General features: G+C 41.0%; 1 protein-coding gene across 2 annotated transcripts in view; it reads left to right on the top strand.

Moving 5' to 3' along the window:
* Window positions 1-5,999: 5,999 nt before the first annotated feature.
* The window catches only part of prkx (protein kinase X-linked), a 38,825-nt gene continuing 22,745 nt past the window's right edge, over window positions 6,000-22,079 (top strand). Inside the window, exons 1-2 of one of the 2 annotated variants that reach the window (XM_061978255.1) lie at window positions 6,000-6,546; window positions 20,409-20,474. In XM_061978255.1, the coding sequence (XP_061834239.1) occupies window positions 6,411-6,546; window positions 20,409-20,474 (202 nt within the window). In that variant the 5' untranslated portion in view covers window positions 6,000-6,410. The remainder of the gene's footprint in view (window positions 6,547-20,408; window positions 20,475-22,079) is intronic. The other variant, XM_061978263.1, reaches the window with a different exon arrangement.

Raw genomic sequence — 22,079 nt, 5'->3', positions numbered from 1 at the left:
AAACTATATCAACAAAAAAATGTTTTTTTGGCAGGTTAATGTTTCAAAGCTGCCAAAAAGTACAATTGCGCCAATACTGGGTGACAGGTATGGTTCCAGTGTACGCCACAATATGTATTTAAAAAAACGAAACAATGCCCATCTCAAAATACCGGTATCGATCAGTTACTGATATGTCCCTTGTTATCGATACTGTCAATATTTTTGCCTGTCAACAACAATATAGGGAGAAAAAAATGAGAAAGATGTAAACAAGCTGAGACCCAACCCCCAACCCCTTCCAGACAGAGTACACCTGCTTCCTTCCTTCCAGTTGCTTAGCAACCGAACATCACCTTCTTCCTCAAATTGTCAAAGCAAAAGGTTGGAACAGGCACCACCTGCTGGCATGAAAGCAGATTGCTAACACTCATTTCATTCGTAAAGTAATGTGATTTATGTTTGTTGACAAAATCACACTCAAAATACACACTTGTGAAAATAAACTAGAAGAGAGCTAAAAAAATATTGACGTCATCACAATATCATTGAATCTATTTTGATAATATCCAAATCGAAAAATAATTCCTATTTGCCATTTTTTAAGTGGTATTGGCAGGGACAGTACTCCTGTGTTTACTTGGTACATGATCGATACCAAAATTGATAATAATGCCCACTCTTAATAGCCTGGGAAAGTCACATGACCGTCCTATATGTCACTTTGGGACAAACAAAATATCAAGCTGTATATGACACATTTTAAATTGTCTCATGTATTTAGATTTAGATTTAGATGTATTAGTCCCTGTGGGGAAATTAATTTTCACTGACCGTACATTAATCAATAAACATTACATATCACGGACAAAAAATAGCAAAAAGACATCATACATGACCAACACATTTACAGGCTTGTCAGACAGGTCGGCCGGGCCTGCTGTTTCGGGCGGCTATAGCTGCAGGGATAAGGCTTTTCCCGAAATTTATAAGAATGATGTATGCAGCTTTTGGAGAATAAAATAAAATGTGTCCAAATAAAGATACTGAAGATATCGCTTGGATTTTACTGAACGAGCATGGTGGTCATGCTAGCTCTGTTTCTCAACGGGTACCAGGCGCCATTTAGCCTTTTCTCCAAGAAAAAATGTCCAATGCTTGTGTTGTTTTCGGCTGTACGAATCGTTCAAATCACGAAAAGGACTTCTTCAGAGTTCAAAAAGGCGGATGAGTGAAAGGTTTTACGAAACGAGACTAGAAAAGTACCACACACTCCAGTCCAAGGGAGCAGAGTTGGAGAATGCACCAGTTTGCAATGATCACTTCGTTAAAGGTTTGCTTGATATACTTTTAACGTTTATTATTTCCCATTTAAAGGGGAACTGCACTTTTTTGGAATTTTTGCCTATCGTTCACAATCGTTATGAAAAACATGACGATGGATTCTAAATATTAAATACATGTAAATAAAAGTCTGTTTACAGTGGAGCCTATTAGACAGGGCTCTCCAAACTACGGCCCGTGGGCCGGATCCGGCCCCCCAGCATCCAAAATCCCGCCCACGGGAAGTCCCAAGTAAAAAAAAAAAAGTTGTAATTTTTTTTAATTTTATTTTATTATTTTTTTATCTTTCCTTTCTAATCCATTTTCTACCACTTGTTACTCTTGGTGTCTCCTAGCCGCTCAGGCCAATCATACTGTCTAAAAATTAATTTTCCCATCGATAACGTGACAATGTTATTGAACATCAATGTTAATGGATGTTAAATGACAAAACGGATTATCCATCCATCCATCCATCTTCTTCCGCTTATCCGAGGTCGGGTCGCGGGGGCAGCAGCCTAAGCAGGGAAGCCCAGACTTCCCTCTCCCCAGCCACTTCGTCCAGCTCCTCCCGGGGGATCCCGAGGCGTTCCCAGGCCAGCCGGGAGACATAGTCTTCCCAACGTGTCCTGGGTCTTCCTCGTGGGATTATAAAGACAATATATATATATATATATATATATATATATATATATATACATATATATATACAGGCCGGCCCCCGGCCAAATTTTTTTAACCCAATGCAGCCCCCGAGTCAAAAAGTTTAGGGACCACTGCTATAAGAGGTCCTCTATTCCACTTATAAAAGCCAATAAATAAACATTCAAAAAGCGGCAACAATACTCCATTTACATTCCGTGACTTGAATATTAACCAAGTATTAGTGATATTGTTATTACAAGCGCTAACGCAGACAAACTATTTATAGCGGCAACATGATCACTACCGTGTGTCCCTATGTTAACATCATCGAGTGGTCTGCTGCCTCCTTGCTTCCATGCTCCTTGAAAGTTTATTGTAGATCATAAATCATGCCTTTCACCTGGAAAGAAAATGTCTGAGGATGTACTCCGACAAGTTCGTACACTTTGACAGCCATTTGAGATCCGGAACTGGCGAGATCAACACAAAAAGACTCTTGGTACCCCACCCCATTTCTTCACGAGGAATATGAGACATTCAATCAATCAATCAATGTTTATTTATATAGCCCTAAATCACAAGTGTCTCAAAGGGCTGCACAAGCCACAACGACATCCTCGGTTCAGAGCCCATAAGGACAAGGAAAAACTCACAACCCAGTGGGATGTCAATGGAATGACTATGAGAAACCTTGGAGAGGACCCCCCCCCACACACACACACACACATCCCCCGCACCCCCCGCCCCACCTCTAGGGGAGACCGGATGCAATGGACGTCGAGTGGGTCTGACATAGTATTGTGAAAGTCCAATCCATAGTGGATCTAACATAATGTTGAGAGTCCAGCATAGTGGGGCCAGCAGGAGACCATCCCGAGTGGAGATGGGTCAGCAGCGCAGAGATGTCCCCAACCGATGCACAGGCGAGCGGTCCACCCCGGGTCCCGACTCTGGACAGCCAGCACTTCATCCATGGCCACCGGATCTGTGTCCCCCCCTCCACATTCTTCATCTAAATGGGAATATATGAACATCCCAACAGTCGGCATCCTCGTGACAGCAGACATTGTACAGTAAGTGATGTTTTATTATGTTTGTTGGCTCTCCTAAAGTCTGCAGTGAGTAATAGTCAGTGATGAAGAAAATAATAAAAAACATTTTTGAAATGAATGTTCCGCATATGCTTAAAATGATCAAAATAGGCTAATATTAAATGTTATTATAAATGTGCCCGTTACATTACATATATATTTACATCATGATATAACACTCTAATGGAGGTGTTTGGATGTTTTTAAAGGGCTTTAAAATAGAGCGGCTCCCATGGGCTCAATTGTAAGCAGACATTTGATCACATTTATTTAATATTTAGAATTCATAAAAACATACCATCCATTGTCATGTCTTTCACAATGATTGTGAACGAGTCCAAAAAAGTGCAGTTTTCCTTTAAGTAGTATCTTGATATTATTTGTATTTTTTAACCCTTGTATAACGTTCATATTGTTGTTACTCAGCCAGCGTTTGTGGGTCTGATGGACCCGTTGCATTTTGTGGCTTTTAATGCCTCACAATCAAACACTTTTATGTTAAAATACAGAACAGATGTTTACCTTATCCCAATAAACTTCTGTTCAGTATTTTAACATAAAATTTTAACATAAACGCTGGCTGAGTAACAACAATATGAACGTTGCACGGAAAATTTCTCTGCCAGTTTCTGCATCCCACAGGGATTCTTCTTTTGTGTTTCTGCGCCTGCGGTTCCCACACAAGGTTGCAACATTGTTTGACAGCACTGTCTGCTCTCATTTTCTCGTACATTTGACTCTCTGATGTTCTGTGTACCTACACTCTGTCCTCCTCCTGTCTAGGCCTGCTGTGTGTGTGCGTGCGTGTGTGTGTGTGCGTGTGTGTGTGTGTGTGTGTGTGTGTGTGTGTGTGTGTGTGTGTGTGTGTGTGTGTGTGCGTGTGGTACACAGAACATCAATTTCCACACTTCTATTATCCCCGGACATCTTTTACGTAATAGAATTGTGTAGGGGGGGTGTATGGTGTGCGGTCATTAAATATGTATTCTGATATATGTTCTTCACAAAAAATGAGCCAAAGTCAGTGAGTCTCAGTTTGAAAAATTAATTAATTGTATCATTTTTCTTTTAATAAAAAATGAAAACGGGTCCCACAGACCCGAACACCACACAAGGGTTAAAAAGCTGTTTGCTACAAGTGTTTCGAATGTCTGAATACAAGAAATCAAATGTGAGCAAAACCTAAGAGTTATTAAGCTTTTACCAAAGGCAGCAATCATAAATGAAGCTTTCAGCACATACACAATGTTGACATCCACAGTTATATTTTGATAAAGACGGGGGGGAAACATGCTACTCGTAAACGGCGCGTGCAACAACAACAAACGTGGCAGCTTCGACGCAAAGTTAAATCATGAATTGCAACGCGAAATGCAAATGCAAAAACGATGCATATTTATCTGGTAGCGTCTTAATACCAATGTCCTTGATCCAGCCACACACAAAGTAGTTGTAGACCTCCTTGCTTTTCCAAATTTCCATCTGTTTTGTCGTGGACTAATCATTTGTTGATAAACAATAGTGATCTATTCCATTGCTTAGTTAGATTATTTTTTTTGCCCGTATCTGCCTTTTGCAGGAAGATTCAAGCCTTGTTTGTACTCAGACAGTTCGCGCGCCGTGCTGTACAACTTCAAGTTCAAGTTCAAGTTTCAAGTTTATTCACAATACCATAGAACAATCACAATAGTAGTGAATATCATTTAAGGATATTGGTAAGTGAAAGGGTCCCCCAAATAAGCTTGAAGAAGCTTTTGGCAGGGGGTCCAGAAGACAGTATATACATGGAATGCTGAAACATGGTGGCAAGCACAAAAAACGCTATATGATAAACACAAAATAATAGTACTAAAGCAAGCATACACATACATACATACATTCATTCAACCATGCAAACACCAACAGTAGTCTACCCCACATGAGGCATTAGAGATAGGTAGTTAATAGGTAAGTTTTCAGTTTCTTTTGGAAGTTGGAGAATGAATACAGCATCTTGAGGCTCTCATCAAGCCGGTTCCAGATCTTTGGTCCCCTGCATACAACACTTCGAGCGACAAGCCAGTAGGCGATGTTTACCTGATATCAGATCTAAGTTACGAGTGTTGTGGGCATGCTGGGGACGATAGATAGGAACCAAAGCCTAAGATTCAGCCTGTGGATGACTTGATAGGTTAGACAAGCATTGTGATAAAAATTGAACTCTGTCAGTCTTAAGAGATGATAATTATGGAATAGAAGTCGAGTGGGGCATTAAACTTGGACCATGACAGGGCCCGTATGATTTTCTTTTGCATGGGTTCTAATTTGTGAAGGTAGCTAGGGAAGGTGTTAAACCAGATGACATTATAGTAGTTTAGATGTGGTTCAAAGAGAGTTTTATATAGAGTGAGTAGAGCATAAAGAAGAAGATAATGACAAAGATGAAAGAACAGGCCAACATATTTGGATAATTTGTTTAACAGATGGCTAATGTGACATTTGAAATTGAGGTATTTGTCAATGATGACCCCTAGGAATTTTGTGGAGTTCACTCTCTGTATTTCCTGCCCATTGATGTTGATACGGCAGTGCTCAGTATTTGTCCGGTTTTTATTAGAACCGAATATAATAAAATTTGTTTTATTAACATTAAGTGAGAGCTTGTTACATTTGAACCAGGAATCCACTGTCACAACAGTCGTGGACCCCGACTTAAACAAGTTGAAAAACGTATTCGGGTGTGACCATATGTGCTGTACTGTGCAATCTACTAATAAAAGTTTCAATCAATCAATCAATAAGCCATTTTGGCTTGGTTGACTACCACTGGTTTTCACTTCAGGGAAGAAGTCACGTGACGGAATACAAGCTATCTCATAACTGTAATGACACCCCAACGCCTGTGGAGGGCAGTAGTGCACTACTACTGCCAGACCAGCGCCTGGTTCGACCGGAACTGGAAAGAAAGGGCCGCCTCCTCTCGACCACAACAACCTAATCCGGAAATCAGTCCATCTCGACCCGGTTCATGTCGACTTGGGCGAGGCCTGTTTCTATCTGAATTATGGCGGAAGATGAGTACATTTGACGCGGAGTAGGCAAGGATAACTCGAGGTAGTGACTAGCGAGGCTTTAAAAATGAATCCAGACACTCGTTCTTAACGATGCCGGGGCTGAATGGGTAGCTCGTATGTGAACTTGCTAGTCGCTTGCTTGTCACCGACGTCTTTGTCCTGTATTGCTGTTTAAGCAGTCAGTCAAATAAAACAGCACCGCAATATAGCTACGTTGTTGTTGTGTCATTTTCTAACGTGGCACACATATAGCGTCATCATCAATGGATGACATGGTGTTTTCAAAATAAAACAAATACGCCGCGCAAAGTTATTATTGATGGCGTCCTCCAAAGTCGACATCGCCAGCAATGAGAGCAATTGTTCCAAAGACAACAATGGCAGCCGTCTTTCCGCCGAAGCAGCAGACCAGACTTACTTTTGTGTCGATGACCTGGTGAACGTCGCCACTGTGGGTGAGTTGCAAGAACATATCAGTGACTTGAGTTCATTATTCTGGGGTGTTCTTTATTTACATTGATATCCCATACACCAGTGTTTTTCAACCACTGTGCCGCGGCACACTAGTGTGCCGTGAGATACAGTCTGGTGTGCCGTGGGAGATTATCTAATTTAACCTGTTTGGGTTAAAAATCTTTTTTGCAACCAGTAATTATAGTCTGCAAATGATGTGTTGTTGTTGAGTGACTGTGCTGTCTATATAAACAAAAGGTGAGTGCCCCTAAGAAAAGGCATTAAAGTGTAGGGAAGGCTATGCACTGAACTGGCTACAAAGTAAACAAAAACAGAATGCTGGACGACCGCAAAGACTTACTGTGGAGCAAAGGCAATATACATCCGAACATGACATGACAATCAACAATGTCCTCACAAAGACGGATACAAACAGCTGTAATATTCTTGATTGCTAAAACAAAGTAGATGCGGGAAATATCGCTTAAAGGAAGACATGAAACTGCTACAGGAAAATACAAAAAAAAAGACAGAAAAAGCCACCAAAATAGGAGCACAAGACAAGGATTAAAACACTACGCACAGGAAAACAGCAAAAACCTCAAAATAAGTCAGGGTGTGATGTGACAGGTTGTGACAGTACACCTACTTTGAGACAAGAGCTATAGTGATGCATGCTTGGTTATGCTTTAAAGTCATATCCAACAATTGCGACAACGACTTTTTACTGTCAACTGTTTTTTGTTTTTTAATGATTCCCGCTGGTGGTGTGCCTCCGCATTTTTTCAACGCAAAAAATGTGCCTTAGCTGAAAAAAGGTTGAAAAACACTGCCATACACAATAAGTGTTCACACTAGGTCTGTAATGGGATTTGTTTTCGGTTTTGTATAACGACATACCAATTACATTACCAGTGAGGGATAGGTTGATTGGCAACACTAAATTGGTCCTAGTGTGTAAATGTGAGTGTGAATGTTGTCTGTCTATCTGTGTTGGGTGTGATGGGTTGATGAGGCGTCATGAAGCTTTTCGACACACTGCAAAACTATTGATTCTGTGTCACTAAATACTGGCATCAAAAATCCCTACAGGCAAGTGCTGTGAAGTGAATTATATTTATATAGCGCTTTTCTCTAGTGACTCAAAGCGCTTTACATCGTGAAACCCAATATCTAAGTTACATTTAAACCAGTGTGGGTGGCACTGGGAGCAGGTGGGTAAAGTGTCTTGCCCAAGGACACAACAGCAGTGACTAGGATGGCGGAAGCGGGGATCGAAACTGCAACCCTCAAGTTGCTGGCACGGCCGCTCTACCAACCGAGCTCTACCGCCCCTACCCTAGGCAACCTATGGACCGACTCAACTGACACTGATTTTATGACCTAGTACAGGGGTCGGCAACCCGCGGCTCCAGAGCCGCATGCGGCTCTTTGATCACTCTGATGCGGCTCAGCTGCATACTTGCCGACCCCCCGATTTTCCCGGGAGACTTCCGGATTTCAGTGCCTCTCGCAGAAATCTCCCGGGATTAATATTCTCCGATTTCCACCTTTACAATAATAATAAGGGCCTGCCATGAAGGTACAGCATTTAGCGCCCTCTACAATCTGTACAAACAGCGTGCCAGCTCAGCCTCTTGTTATATGCATTTTCTGCTTGTTCACGTACGTGACAGCAAGGCATACTTGGTCAACAGCCACACAGGTTACACTGAAGGTGGCCATATAAAACAACTTTAACACTCCTACTAATAATGCGCAACACTTTGAACCAAAACCAAACAAGAATGACAAACACATTTCGGGAGAACATCTGCACCTTAACACAACATAAACACAACAGAACAAATACCCAGAATCCCATGCAGCCCTGACTCTTCCGGGCTACATTATACACCCCTGCTACCAAACCCCGCCCCCACCCCAACCCTGCTCCCTCACACATCATTCTCCCTCCCGCCCCCCCTCTGTGCGTGAGGTGGGCAGGGTTTGGTAGCGGGGGTGTATAATGTAGCCCGGAAAAGTTAGGGCTGCATGGGATTCTGGGTATTTGTTATGTTGTGTTTATTGTGTTAAGGTGCAGATGTTCTCCCGAAATGTGTTTGTCATTCTTGTTTGGTGTGGGTTCACAGTGTGGCGCATTATTAGTAAGAGTGTTAAAGTTGTTTATACCGCCACCGTCAGTGTAACCTATGTGGTTGTTGACCAAGTATGCCTTGCTGTCATTTACTTGAGCAAACAGTAGCCCCATACAACGTGTGGCTGGGCCGGCACGTTGGTTGTAGTGGGCGCTAAATGCAGTACCATCACGGCACGTTCGAGAGAACAGTTGCCCTGAGATTCATAGTCTGCCGGAATAATCGGGAGACATTCAATTTTCATATTAAAGTGTGGGCCGCGTGTCTGAGACCCCTGGTTTATACATAGCACAAAGCAAAAAAAAACAACTTTGTATGCAGTGTTATTTCATTTTAAATTTCAAAAGATTTTTGTGGCTCCCATTGTTTTCTTTAATTTGTGGAACCGGTCAAAATGGCTCTTTGACTGGTAAAGGTTGCCGACCCCTGACCTAGTATATACAATAATATAAACCAAGTCATTGTATTTCATTTAGGATTATTTCATATCTTCATTTAAATAAAAATAAATTTTTATCTTTTTTAAATACAGTCAATAAATAATGTGAACATGTATCATAACATGGTAATCTAAGAGAATGTGCTGTGAATGAGGATGCTTGTGGACTGGGAATGTATTTTTATTTATTTTTTTACACAAATTTTTATTTAAAAAAAACAGTTTTTCCAGCGTACTTAGTTATTATTTCTACGTCTGTAGAAAAAGACCCGCTCACAGGGCACAGAGGAGGCGAGGCGTCAGTGCGACACAGTTCGCGTATCGGTCACGTGACCGAAACAGCTCATGATCGGTCACGTGACTTTCTAAAAGCGTTACACGCACCAACACAGGGTTTTGCTCTATGAGCTCGACGCATGCGCCGATGCATGGGTGTTGCCGGACCCATCACTAGTCCAGGGTGTACGCCGCCTTCCGCCCGAATGCAGCTGAGATAGACTCCAGCACCCCCCGCGACCCCAAAAGGGACAGGCGGTAAAAAATGGATGGATGGATGGACAGGAAATGTACATTTCACCTGCACAACCCCGAAAACAGTGCAGCCCAGCATTTGGTTAGCGGAAGTCATGGCTTACGATAGATTCCATAGCTTGAAAAACCCTCTTCCATCATTTTTGGAACACTTGGCCTTAACCGGTGAATGATGAAAGTATGTGGAATGTAACTGGAGAGAGCTTGTGTGTGCATGTTTTTTTCAGCCCAATCCACCCAACACCCACCCACACACATGTGCTGCTCACACCAAATGTAACTGCACGCTGCAATCACTGCATTGTTAATTTTGTTGACTAAATATATCCATCTTAGTTATCGTCAATGGCCTATTTTCTACTGACCATAGGACGCACCGGATTATAAGGCGCACTGCCGATGAGCGGGTCTAGCATTTTTGCCAACCCTCCCGATTTTCCCGGGAGACTCCCGAATTTCAGTGCCCTTCCCGAAAACATCCCGGGACAACCATTCTCCCGGATTTCTCCTGATTTCCACACGGACAACAATATTGGGGGCGTGCCTTTAAGGCACTGCCTTTAGTGTCTTCAACAACCTGTCGACACGTCCGCTTTTCCTCCATACAAACAGCGTGCCGGCCCAGTCACATGATATCTATGGCTTTTACACACACATTAGTGAATGCCAAGCATACTTGATCAACAGCCATACAGATCACACTGAGGTGGCCGTATAAACAACTTTAACACTGTTACAAATATGCGCCACACTGTGAACCCACACCAAACAAGAATGACAAACACATTTCGGGAGAACATCCGCACCGTAACACAACATAAACACAACAGAACAAATACCCAGAACCCCTTGCAGCACTAACACTTCCGGGACGCTACAATATACACCCCGTTACCACCTCAACCCCCGCCTCCCATCTCCTGTATTCGGAGGTCTCAATGTTGGCAAGTATGGGGTCTAGTCAGGTCTATTTTCATACAAAAGGCGCACCGGATTATAGGGCGCATTAAAGGGGTCATCCATCCATCCATTTTCTACCGCTATTATTATCATTATTGTTTTCTAAATTGAAAACACTTCCTTGTGGTCTACATAACATGTAATGATGGTTCTTTGGTCAACATGTTGCATAGATTATGTTTTACAGATCATCTTCAAGCCGCTTTCTGACAGTCGCTTCAGGATCCGCCGTTTTGTGGGCGGTCATATTAAGTGGCTCACGTTCGGCAGCGTCTTCTCCCCGTCATCTTTGTTGTAACGGTGTAGCGTGCAAGGACGGGAGTGGAGAAAGTGTCAAAAGATGGAGCTAACTGTTTTAATGACATTTAGACTTTACTTAAATCAATAACCGAGCAGCATCTCCTCATCTGGAAACAACCACACCGGAAATGTGTCCTGTGAAAGACCGTCCGACCGGAACTCTAATAACTAAAGTTCCTTGGGTAAATAATGTAAACTCAATACACCGGTATGTTTTAGCGCTTTCATGGTGAGTTTACTGACAGATATAAGTAAGAACTGTACGCTACTTTATATTAGAAATGGCAACAGCGGAGGATGAATGTCCCATAACAAGAAGATAGAGAAAAAGAAGAAGCTATGGTGTCGGCACAGACTACATAAGCGGATGCGCACAATTTTTCAGGATTTATGCAGATCAGCAGGTGCCAGAAGGTAAGAAAAGTTGCTTTTGCATAATATCGCGAAACAAAACTGCAGATAATATGTCTTACCTTATACACACACCATAATAATACTTGTATGTTGAAGCACATCAAACGGTGCAGCCTACACTTATCTCTTATGTTTGAGTGCCATCTACTGGTCACACTTATCGTTACACCATGTACCAAATAAAATAGCTTCAAGGTCGGGAAGCTCAACCAAACGTATTCCTTACTTTACCGTCCAGTTTTGAGAGGAAAAAAAATATTTTAAGTGCGCCTTATAGTCCGGAAAATACGGTAATATAGAATTATTCATACTGGAATTAATTACAATACTATTGCTATTAAAGACAGTAGAGCAGGAGCAAGACCGCGTTATTCACTTTTGTAGTACACCATGGATAAGATGCCCTTACGATGCACTTAAGTCGGTGTCCTCAGCACACTGTTCCGCTATTAATTCCACAATTTGACAACCCAAAAGACCAGATTTGTAATTTTTCAAGCTAACACACAAAGAAAGACAGGTACTGTATGTGAGATACTGTGTGTATATATATATATATATATATATATATATATATATATATATATATATATATATATATATATATATATATATATATATATATGTCTTAATAAGGTTATCCAAAAAATAGTGCTCGATACCGTAGTAGAGCGCAATATATGTATGTGTGGGGAAAAAAAAAATCACAAGACTATTTCATCTCTACAGGCCTGTTTCATGAGGGGGGGTACCCTCAATCATCAGGAGATTTTAATGGGAGCATTCGCATACCATGGTTTATATAGGGCACAGAGTGGGTGGGTACAGGCTGGCCTAGGGGCGTGGTGATTGGCTCATGTGTTACCTAGGAGGTGTTTCCGTCTATGGCGGCATGTTGTTACAATTTCGCTGCGCTTGTTGAGGGATGACAGGTCTGGACGGTAAATAATAAACAGTTTCTCTTTCAAGCATAGGTTGCATCTTTTATTACCACTATTGTAAGGTGTGCTGGATGCAAGAATTTGCCATGTTATTGAATATTCAACATTATTGTCTTTGAGGTCCCAAATGTGTTTGCTGAGTTCTGTGGTATTTCGCAGGTTTTTGTTCCTGAAAGAAGCCTTGTGATTGTTCCATCTGGTTTTGAATTCACCCTCGGTTAATCCTACATATGTGTCGGATGTGTTAATGTCCTTGCGTATTACCTTAGATTGGTAGACAACTGATGTTTGTAAGCACCCCCCGTTGAGGGGGCAATCAGGTTTCTTTCGACAGTTACATGCTTTGTTGGTTTTGGAGTCGCTCTGACTGGGGGTCGACGGCTCATTTGCAATTGTTTTGTTGTGGTTTGAGATGATTTGTCGTATATTGTTCATGCAGCTGTAGCTCAATTTAATGTTGTTCTTGTTGAATACTTTTCTTAGGTTGTTGTCTTTGGGAAAGTGTTTGTCAATCAGATTGAGGAATTTGTGTCCAATGTTCGTTGAGACGTTTTTGCTGTATGGGGGGTTGTACCAGATGATGTCGTTTCGTTTTCTGTTCTTTTTTGGCTGGTTTCCTGGCGTGGGTTCATAGGTGAGGGTGAAATTGTATCCGCTTTCATCAAGGGCTTTTTGGTACGGGGGGGTTGCTTGGTCAAATTCAGCTTTGCTAGATGACAGCATCAATAGCCTTTTATTGATTCCGGTAGGTATTCTTTTCGTGGTGGTGGGTGGGTGGTTGCTGTCATGGTGCACGTATTGGAGTGTTGTGTTGGGTTTCGTGAATGGTTGGTAGCTGTTATTTCTCAGGTTGAAAGTGACGTCAAGGAAGTTGACGGTTTGCTTGTTGGCTTCAATCGTGATCCGTAGGCCGTTCTCTTTGAAAATTTGGCATATGCGCTTCTTGGTATTCTCGCTGCTCCTTGGCGAGGCGCGACACACTGCCAGTCCGTCATCACGGTAAATACCAAGGTTCAGATTGAGGCTAGCGAGCTGGGAGAGGAGGAAACTCCCAACGAGTTCACACGTTTCTGCTCCGTCAAAACTTCCCATAGTGACGTCAAATGTTGCATTGTTCTTTTTTTGCCATGGTGTACTGTTGTGGATGAGAATGGAGTTTTTTGCGTGGATGATGATGTTTCTTTCGTTGCCTGTGATTGAGTCGTAGTCTGAGGCGAAGTCTAGTGCTTGAGTCAGTAGGTCTTGCGTGATGGAAGGGTAAAATTCCTCGATATCAAAGGAGATAAAGTTGTGCTGTTGTTTGTCTTGGATGTTGTTGAACCATTTGATTACTGCTGCTGTATTTCTCCATTGGTTGAGTGGTGTTTTGTCCTTGATTTTTGTGTTGACTCTGTCCAGGATTATTTTGCTGATTTTTCCTATTTCAGATTTAGTTGGGTTTATTAGTCGGCATGTTGGGTTATTTGCGAAGTTGGGTTTGTGGTCCTTCAATGTGATGAAGGCTTCCTTGTTGGCTGTGGCGTCCACCCTGTCCTCAATGTCCAGTTCAGCCGCGATCCTTTTATTTTCCAGGTGGATGTTCTGTAAGGTGTTGGGTTGCGCTTTTTTGTATGATTTGGTGATGCTTCTGTCCAGTAAGGTGTGGTGTTCTGGTATGTCCATTCTGTAGAAGTTTGTGGTTTTATCGGCAGCTATGATGAGGTTGTTTACTTTCTTGATGCGCTCCTTGTCATTTTTCAGCTTGGTGAGGAGTGGGTTGCGGATTGGCTTGAATTTGACTGATTGTATCATTTTGAGCATGTCGTTCTCAAAATCCTTTAGTTCCTCAACTGTGGGTGGGTTCTTGGTAGATTTGAATCCGTAAGTTTCCTTTTGCATTCCTTTTGTTTCAGGGTGGAGGAAAAAATGTGCTTTCCACCGCATCCTTCTTAGGAAGTGTTCCGTCTTTTCTATGAGCCTTAGCTTGTAGTCATTCTGCGCGGGTATGGGAATGTTCTTCGACTACTCCACGAAGAACATTCCCATACCCGCGCAGAATGACTACAATTTTCAAAGAGAACGGCCTACGGATCACGATTGAAGCCAACAAGCAAACCGTCAACTTCCTTGACGTCACTTTCAACCTGAGAAATAACAGCTACCAACCATTCACGAAACCCAACACAACACTCCAATACGTGCACCATGACAGCAACCACCCACCCACCACCACGAAAAGAATACCTACCGGAATCAATAAAAGGCTATCGATGCTGTCATCTAGCAAAGCTGAATTTGACCAAGCAACCCCCCCGTACCAAAAAGCCCTTGATGAAAGCGGATACAATTTCACCCTCACCTATGAACCCACGCCAGGAAACCAGCCAAAAAAGAACAGAAAACGAAACGACATCATCTGGTACAACCCCCCATACAGCAAAAACGTCTCAACGAACATTGGACACAAATTCCTCAATCTGATTGACAAACACTTTCCCAAAGACAACAACCTAAGAAAAGTATTCAACAAGAACAACATTAAATTGAGCCGCATGAACAATATACGACAAATCATCTCAAACCACAACAAAACAATTGCAAATGAGCCGTCGACCCCAGTCAGAGCGACTCCAAAACCAACGAAGCATGTAACTGTCGAAAGAAACCTGATTGCCCCCTCAACGGGGGTGCTTACAAACATCAGTTGTCTACCAATCTAAGGTAATACGCAAGGACATTAACACATCCGACACATATGTAGGATTAACCGAGGGTGAATTCAAAACCAGATGGAACAATCACAAGGCTTCTTTCAGGAACAAAAACCTGCGAAATACCACAGAACTCAGCAAACACATTTGGGACCTCAAAGACAATAATGTTGAATATTCAATAACATGGCAAATTCTTGCATCCAGCACACCTTACAATAGTGGTAATAAAAGATGCAACCTATGCTTGAAAGAGAAACTGTTTATTATTTACCGTCCAGACCTGTCATCCCTCAACAAGCGCAACGAAATTGTAACAAAATGCCGCCATAGACGGAAACACCTCCTAGGTAACACATGAGCCAATCACCACGCTCCTAGGCCAGCCTGTACCCACCCACTCTGTGCCCTATATAAACCATGGTATGCGAATGCTCCCATTAAAATCTCCTGATGATTGAGGGTACCCCCCCTCATGAAACAGGCCTGTAGAGATGAAATAGTCTTGTGATTTTTTTTCCCACACATACATATATATATATATATATATATATATATATATATACATACATATATATATATATATATATATATATATATATATATATATATATATATATATATATATATATATATATATATATATATATATATATATGTGTGTGTGTGTTCTAGATTTATAACACTGGTTGCTGTGTTTAAACGGGACAGACGCCAAGATGCCAATTTTGCACACAGTTTTGAATACAAATAGTATACAAATACAGATGTATTCATGGAGTGCAGGTCTTGTTGTGAATTTAGTGTTGTGATGCTCAACAATAAGCTTAATAAAAGTGGTTTCAAGAAAACTTCAAAGATACATTATCCTTTTTAATTTATATTTTGTTCGGCAAAATCTACTGTAATTTCTTCATATTAAAATGTTCAAGCATTTAATCAACTAAACCAATTTAAATGTCTAAAACCAAAATACATTTTCATCAAAAGACCGACTAAAACTCAATTAAAAACTGCTGTCAAAATGAACAATTAATCGCTGCGGATGTATTTGTATCAGCATTAATATTTTTATTGTGATATTTCCTAACAATAGCACAATAACTTTGAGGCATTGTGATCCACATCTCAATAGGGCTGACCTAAATGAGCTCATCGTACGATTTGCGTAATTGGCCATGACTGTGTTGTGCGTTCTGTGCAATGTGGACAAAAATATACATCCCGACATAGGTCATTTTATATCCTATTCTTTTCTTAAAACTATACATTTGCACAAATTAAATGAATGCCAATTTCTGCCACACCTTACAAATGAGGGTATTTTACGTTAAAATTAATTAAAGTAATACAATTGTATGATTGTATAAATACATATAACGATTTTATTGATCAATTATAGGTTTTTTTGCAGACAATTTGAAAAATAAATCAATGTTTTTCTCCTTTTGCCCCCTCCGTAGCCCTCGCCCGCCCCCTTACTTCCCGAGCGGAGAATCACAAGCTTAGCAAAACATGGCTAATGCTAACGTTGGTTCAAAGAAAAGAAAAGGGTTGTCAGTGCATAAAAATTGTGGCGACATGCGTGGAACAAATGTCTGCAAGCTGCAAATGTTCTTTAAAAAAGGCAGCAGCACAACGAACTTCATCTTTCACGAACTTTACAAAGCGAACAAGACCGCGACCACAACAAACTCCACCTAAGAAGAAGCTTACTGTGATGAAATCATTTCCACACAAGGAACGATGTATGATGAGAAGGGAGAACAATGCACAGAGCGATCACTGCATATGCACATACAATCCGGACAGCTGATACGCGTGTGTCCTGCTGCAAAACTCTCGTGGAATTATAACACATTTAATCATAAATATTGTAATTTAGTACATGTGCAATGAAGTGTACTTTGTGGGGCTGTGGGATGATATGATTGTGATCGTTGATGGCGATTCATTTGAGTTCAATCACGGTGATCACTAGTGTGCCGTGGGAGATTATGTAATTTCACCTAATTGGGTTAAAAATATTTTTTGCAAACTAGTAATTATAATCCGCAAATATGCCGTTGTTGAGTGTCTGCACTGTCTAGAGCTCGGCAGCGTAACCATGTAATACTCTTCCATATCAGTAGGTGGCAGCGGTAGCTAATTGCTTTGTAGATGTTTGTCGTGATCACAATATGCAGACGACAGCGGGAGGCAGCGTGCAGGTAAAAAGGTATCCAACGCTTTACCCAAAAATAAACAAAAGGCGAGTGCCGCTAAGAAAAGCCATTTAAAGGGGAACATTATCACCAGACCTATGTAAGCATCAATATATACCTTGATGTTGCAGAAAAAAGACCATATATTTTTTTAACCGATTTCCGAACTCTAAATGAGTGAATTTTGGGGAATTAAACGCCTAAAGCTATGCTACGACAGAGATGGCAAGAATGTGTGGATATCCTGCGACACTCAAAGCAGATGCATTTCCAATTGGACTGGACAGATCAGCTTTCAGGAAAAGAGAGCGGATGAGGGTATGTCTACAGAATATATTAATTGATGAAAACTGGGCTGTCTGCACTCTCAAAGTGCATGTTGTTGCCAAATGTATTTCATATGCTGTAAACCTAGTTCATAGTTGTTAGTTTCCTTTAATGCCAAACAAACACATACCAATCGTTGGTTAGAAGGCGATCGCCGAATTTGTCCTCGCTTTCTCCCGTGTCGCTGGTGTTGTGTCGTTTTCGTCGGTTTCGCTTGCATACGGTTCAAACCGATATGGCTCAATAGCTTCAGTTTCTTCTTCAATTTCGTTTTCGCTACCTGCCTCCACACTACAACCATCCGTTTCAATACATGCGTAATCTGTTGAATCGCTTAAGCCGCTGAAATCCGAGTCTGAATCCGAGCTAATGTCGCTATACCTTGCTGTTCTAACCGCCATGTTTGTTTGTATTGGCATCACTGTGTGACGTCACAGGAAAATGGACGGGTGTGTATATAACGATGGTTAAAATCAGGCACTTTGAAGCTTTTTTTAGGGATATTGCGTGATGGGTAAAATTTTGAAAAAAACTTCGAAAAATATAATAAGCCACTGGGAACTGATTTTTAATGGTTTTAACCCTTCTGAAATTGTGATAATGTTCCCCTTTAAGCTTAGGGATGGTTATGCAAAATTAAACTAAAACTGAACTGGCTGCAAAGTAAACAAAAACAGAATGCTGGACGACAGCAAAGACTTACAGCGTGTGGGGCAGATGGCGTCCACAAATTACATCCGTACATGACATGACAATCAACAATGTCCCCACAAAGAAGGATAGCGTCTGCACAACTTAAATAGTCTCGATTGCGAAAACAAAGCAGGTGCGGGGAATAGCGTTCAAGGAACTCATGAAACTGCTACAGGAAAATACCAACAAAACAGGAAAAGCCACCAAAAATAGGACCGCAAGACAAGAACTAAAACACTACACACAGGAAAACACCAAAAACGTCAAAATAAGTTACGGCGTGGTGTGACAGGTCGTGACAGCACACTTATTTTGAGACAAGAGCTATAGTGATGCATGGTTGTTTATGGTTTGAATTAGGGGTGTCCAATAATGTTTTTTTTGCCGATATCCGATATTCCGAGATTGTCCAACTCTTTAATTACCGATACCGATGTCAACCGATACTGATATCAACCGATATATACAGTCGTGGAATTAACACATTATTATGCCTAATTTGGACAACCAGGTATGATGAAGATAAGGTACTTTAAAAAAATATATATATAATAGAATAAGATAAATAAATTAAAAACATTTTCTTGAATAAAAAAGAAAGTAAAACAATATAAAAACAGTTACATAGAAACTAGTAATTAACGAAAATTAGTCAAATTAACTGTTAAAGGTTAGTACTATTAGTGGACCAGCAGTACGCACAATCATGTGTGCTTACGGACTGTATCCCTTGCAGACTGTATTGATATATATTGATATATAATGTAGGAACCAGAATATTAATAACAGAAAGAAACAACCCTTTTGTGCGAATGAGTGTAAATGGGGGAGGGAGGTTTTTTGGGTTGGTGCACTAATTGTAAGTGTATCTTGTGTTTTTTATGTTGATTTAATAAAAAAATAAATTAATTTAAAAAAAACAATACCGATAAAAAAAACAAACGATACCGATAATTTCCGATATTACATTTTAACGCATATATCGGCCTGCCGATATTATCAGACATCTCTAGTTTGAATTCATATCCAACAATTGCGAGAACGACTTTTTATTGTCAATATCGGCTGCTGAGTTAAAAAAAATTTATGTTTTCTGCTGGTGGTGTGCCTCTGGATTTTTTCAATGAAAAAAATGTGCCTTGGCTCAGAAAACGTTGAAAAACACTGTGTTAGAAGATACCGCAGTAGCAGTGACGTGCGGTGAGGTTCATGGCTGGTGAGGCACTGACTTCATCACAGTCAGATTTACAAACATATGAACCCTAAAGAGTATCTTATTCACTATTTGATTGGCAGCAGTTAACAGGTTATGTTTAAAAGCTCATACCAGCATTCTTCCCTGCTTGGCACTCAGCATCAAAGGTTGGAATTGGGGGTTAAATCACCAAAAATTATTCCCGGGCGCGGCGCCGCTGCTGCCCACTGCTCCCCTCACCTCCCAGGGGGTGAACAAGGGGATGGGTCAAATGCAGAGGACAAATTTCATTACACCTAGTGTGTGTGACAATCATTGGTACTTTAACTTAACTTTAACTTTACACATACAAACTGTAGCACACAAAAAAGCACATTTAATTAAAAAAAAACGTTATTATGGTCTTACCTTTACTTATAAATGAAGTCCATGCGCCTCTGTTGTGCTGGATTAATGCACCCCCGCCGTAATGCACCCCCTGACGGGAGTGTTAAATCAACTAAAGCCCTCACTTAAACTTTCCACGTGCATGATTGAATCTATTTAAAAAAGCATACCTGCCAACTACTCCGGTTTTCCCGTAATTAGTACGGTTTTCATCAACCTATTCCGGGTTACGGTTGCAGTGATAAAAAATACGGTTTTTCATTAATTAAAAAAAAAAAAAATTTTTAAGTTTTATTCACGAAATCGCGTAACAACAATGACAATCGACACTGCTTCCCGTAACTTCCTATCGAGCCATTCCGAATGCCATGTGTAACACGGGTGGGAAATAAGCCATATTTCCTCTCATGACATCTCCTCATATTACCTGCGCCATTTCCACGTTTAATCTCGCGAGTTTAACACACGCGCTCACGTGACCCGCTGCAGCCAATCACGCTCTATAAAATCCAGCATTCCAGATGGCTGCCAGGTGCGGTGGCTAAGCCTGGGGACATATGAAGCCGGTATGTTTTAAAGTTGTCGTTTGCTTGCATATTGTAAAAACAACCGTCCAACATTTTACAACTAATTGTATACTTGTAGGTGCCGAACATCAGGGACGTGTTGCGACGAGAGAGTGTGTCGATGATAAGATATTAAGCCGAGTTGGTAAGTGAATCTGTTTGCTAATAGTAGCGACTAGCCGTACCCATGTATTTCCTATGGGCGGTTAGCATCGGGTTTTAATCCCGTTTCCTCCAATGTTTCTGATCCGATTGAATTTATATTTATGTCGAGTCTTTATTTTGAGTATTTACATATGGTAACTGAGTGTTGTGGCGTTTTAAGGCTATTTGCACTTTTTATGCTATGGTAAAGACAATGAATGAATACTGCCGCTGGTGTGCGGTTACACCCGTCATAGTGACGTCACTGTTATTGTTAATGTTACTCCCGTCATAGTGACAACATTGTGTACTGTCGTGTTTATTTTATACATGCATGTGATTGTTTAAATATTGTTAATGTTAGCAGTATTATAGCTAATAATGATAATAATAAGTGTAACTTATTTATTGAAGGTCTAACGATAGATGACTTAATATTGATGTTATGTGCGCACATTGATTGAACTTCGGGTCCTGTGCTTACGCAGGCCAGGTCCCTAAGTCTTGGATGGCGAGCTGTAGATAGGCCTCGAAACTGAGCCCAAGGATCTCCACCTCTCAACCCCTGAACTCCACCTGCTCTGATCGGGCCGGTAGGCGGCTTATAGCCGAACCCCTTGCCTCGCACCTCATTGCTCTGCGGCCCTTTGCACTACCTCATACACACCCTGCCCATAAACTGAACTCTCACTACAAACTGCCATACCCACAACCCCAAACCGTGTGGCTGTATGAACTCTGAATGCGCATATGGACTGCGATCAGCCTCATATGACCTTTTAAGAACTTTTGATACTACCTGTTATGAATTACCTGAACCCTTGCTGTTTTTTTCTTTTGTTTTGAATGGCCATTCCTATCAATGTATGTCCACTATTTGTTGCACTGTACATATTTAAATAACACCAGTATAATTTAAAGCATTTAATTGTGTCTGTCCTACTCTCTCCGAGTCGTAATCTAGACTTCTGATTAGCCCAAATATTGAGAACGTCTACTATAATAGCTAACGTACCTGTTACACATGCGCGAGGCTATTTATAGCACCGCTGCCAAGCACGAGGCACCAGTTGCCATTGTTTCCAAACGAGCGAACGATCATGGAATCAGCCGGAGAAAAATCGCATACGAGGCTTAAACCGAAAAGAAAACTGCAGTCATTCCGTGAAGAATATTCAAAAGCCTATCCGGGAATAATTATCCGTTCCAAAAAGGGTGAAAACTACGCGAATTGCACCTTGTGCAGACAAGATTTTTCGATCGGACACGGAGGAATTAGCGATGTAAAAGACCACGTTGGGACAAAAAAACACAAGTCTAATGCCGTTGCTAGCGACACAAGTGGAAACTTTCAACGTTTGTCGTCGCCCAAACAGATTCTTTGGATGTGATAAATGCCGAAGTTTTATTTACGGAGGCAATAATTGAGCAAACAAAAAGGTAATGACACCAATGTTATCTATTGGAATTGTTTAGTACTGTTATACTGTTAAAAGTGTTTATACTATTTATGCTTTCAAGTCCAAGTTGAAGAAATCTTGTTAAATGTTGACAGCATAACTACCAAAATACAGAAGTATGTCCTTAATATTTTTGCAGTGCTATT

This window comes from Nerophis lumbriciformis, linkage group LG01 (assembly GCF_033978685.3).
Source record: "Nerophis lumbriciformis linkage group LG01, RoL_Nlum_v2.1, whole genome shotgun sequence".
In the NCBI taxonomy this organism is placed as follows: Eukaryota; Metazoa; Chordata; class Actinopteri; order Syngnathiformes; family Syngnathidae; genus Nerophis; species Nerophis lumbriciformis.
Note: the sequence above shows the minus strand (reverse complement) of the source record. Positions and strands in the feature narration are given on the sequence as shown.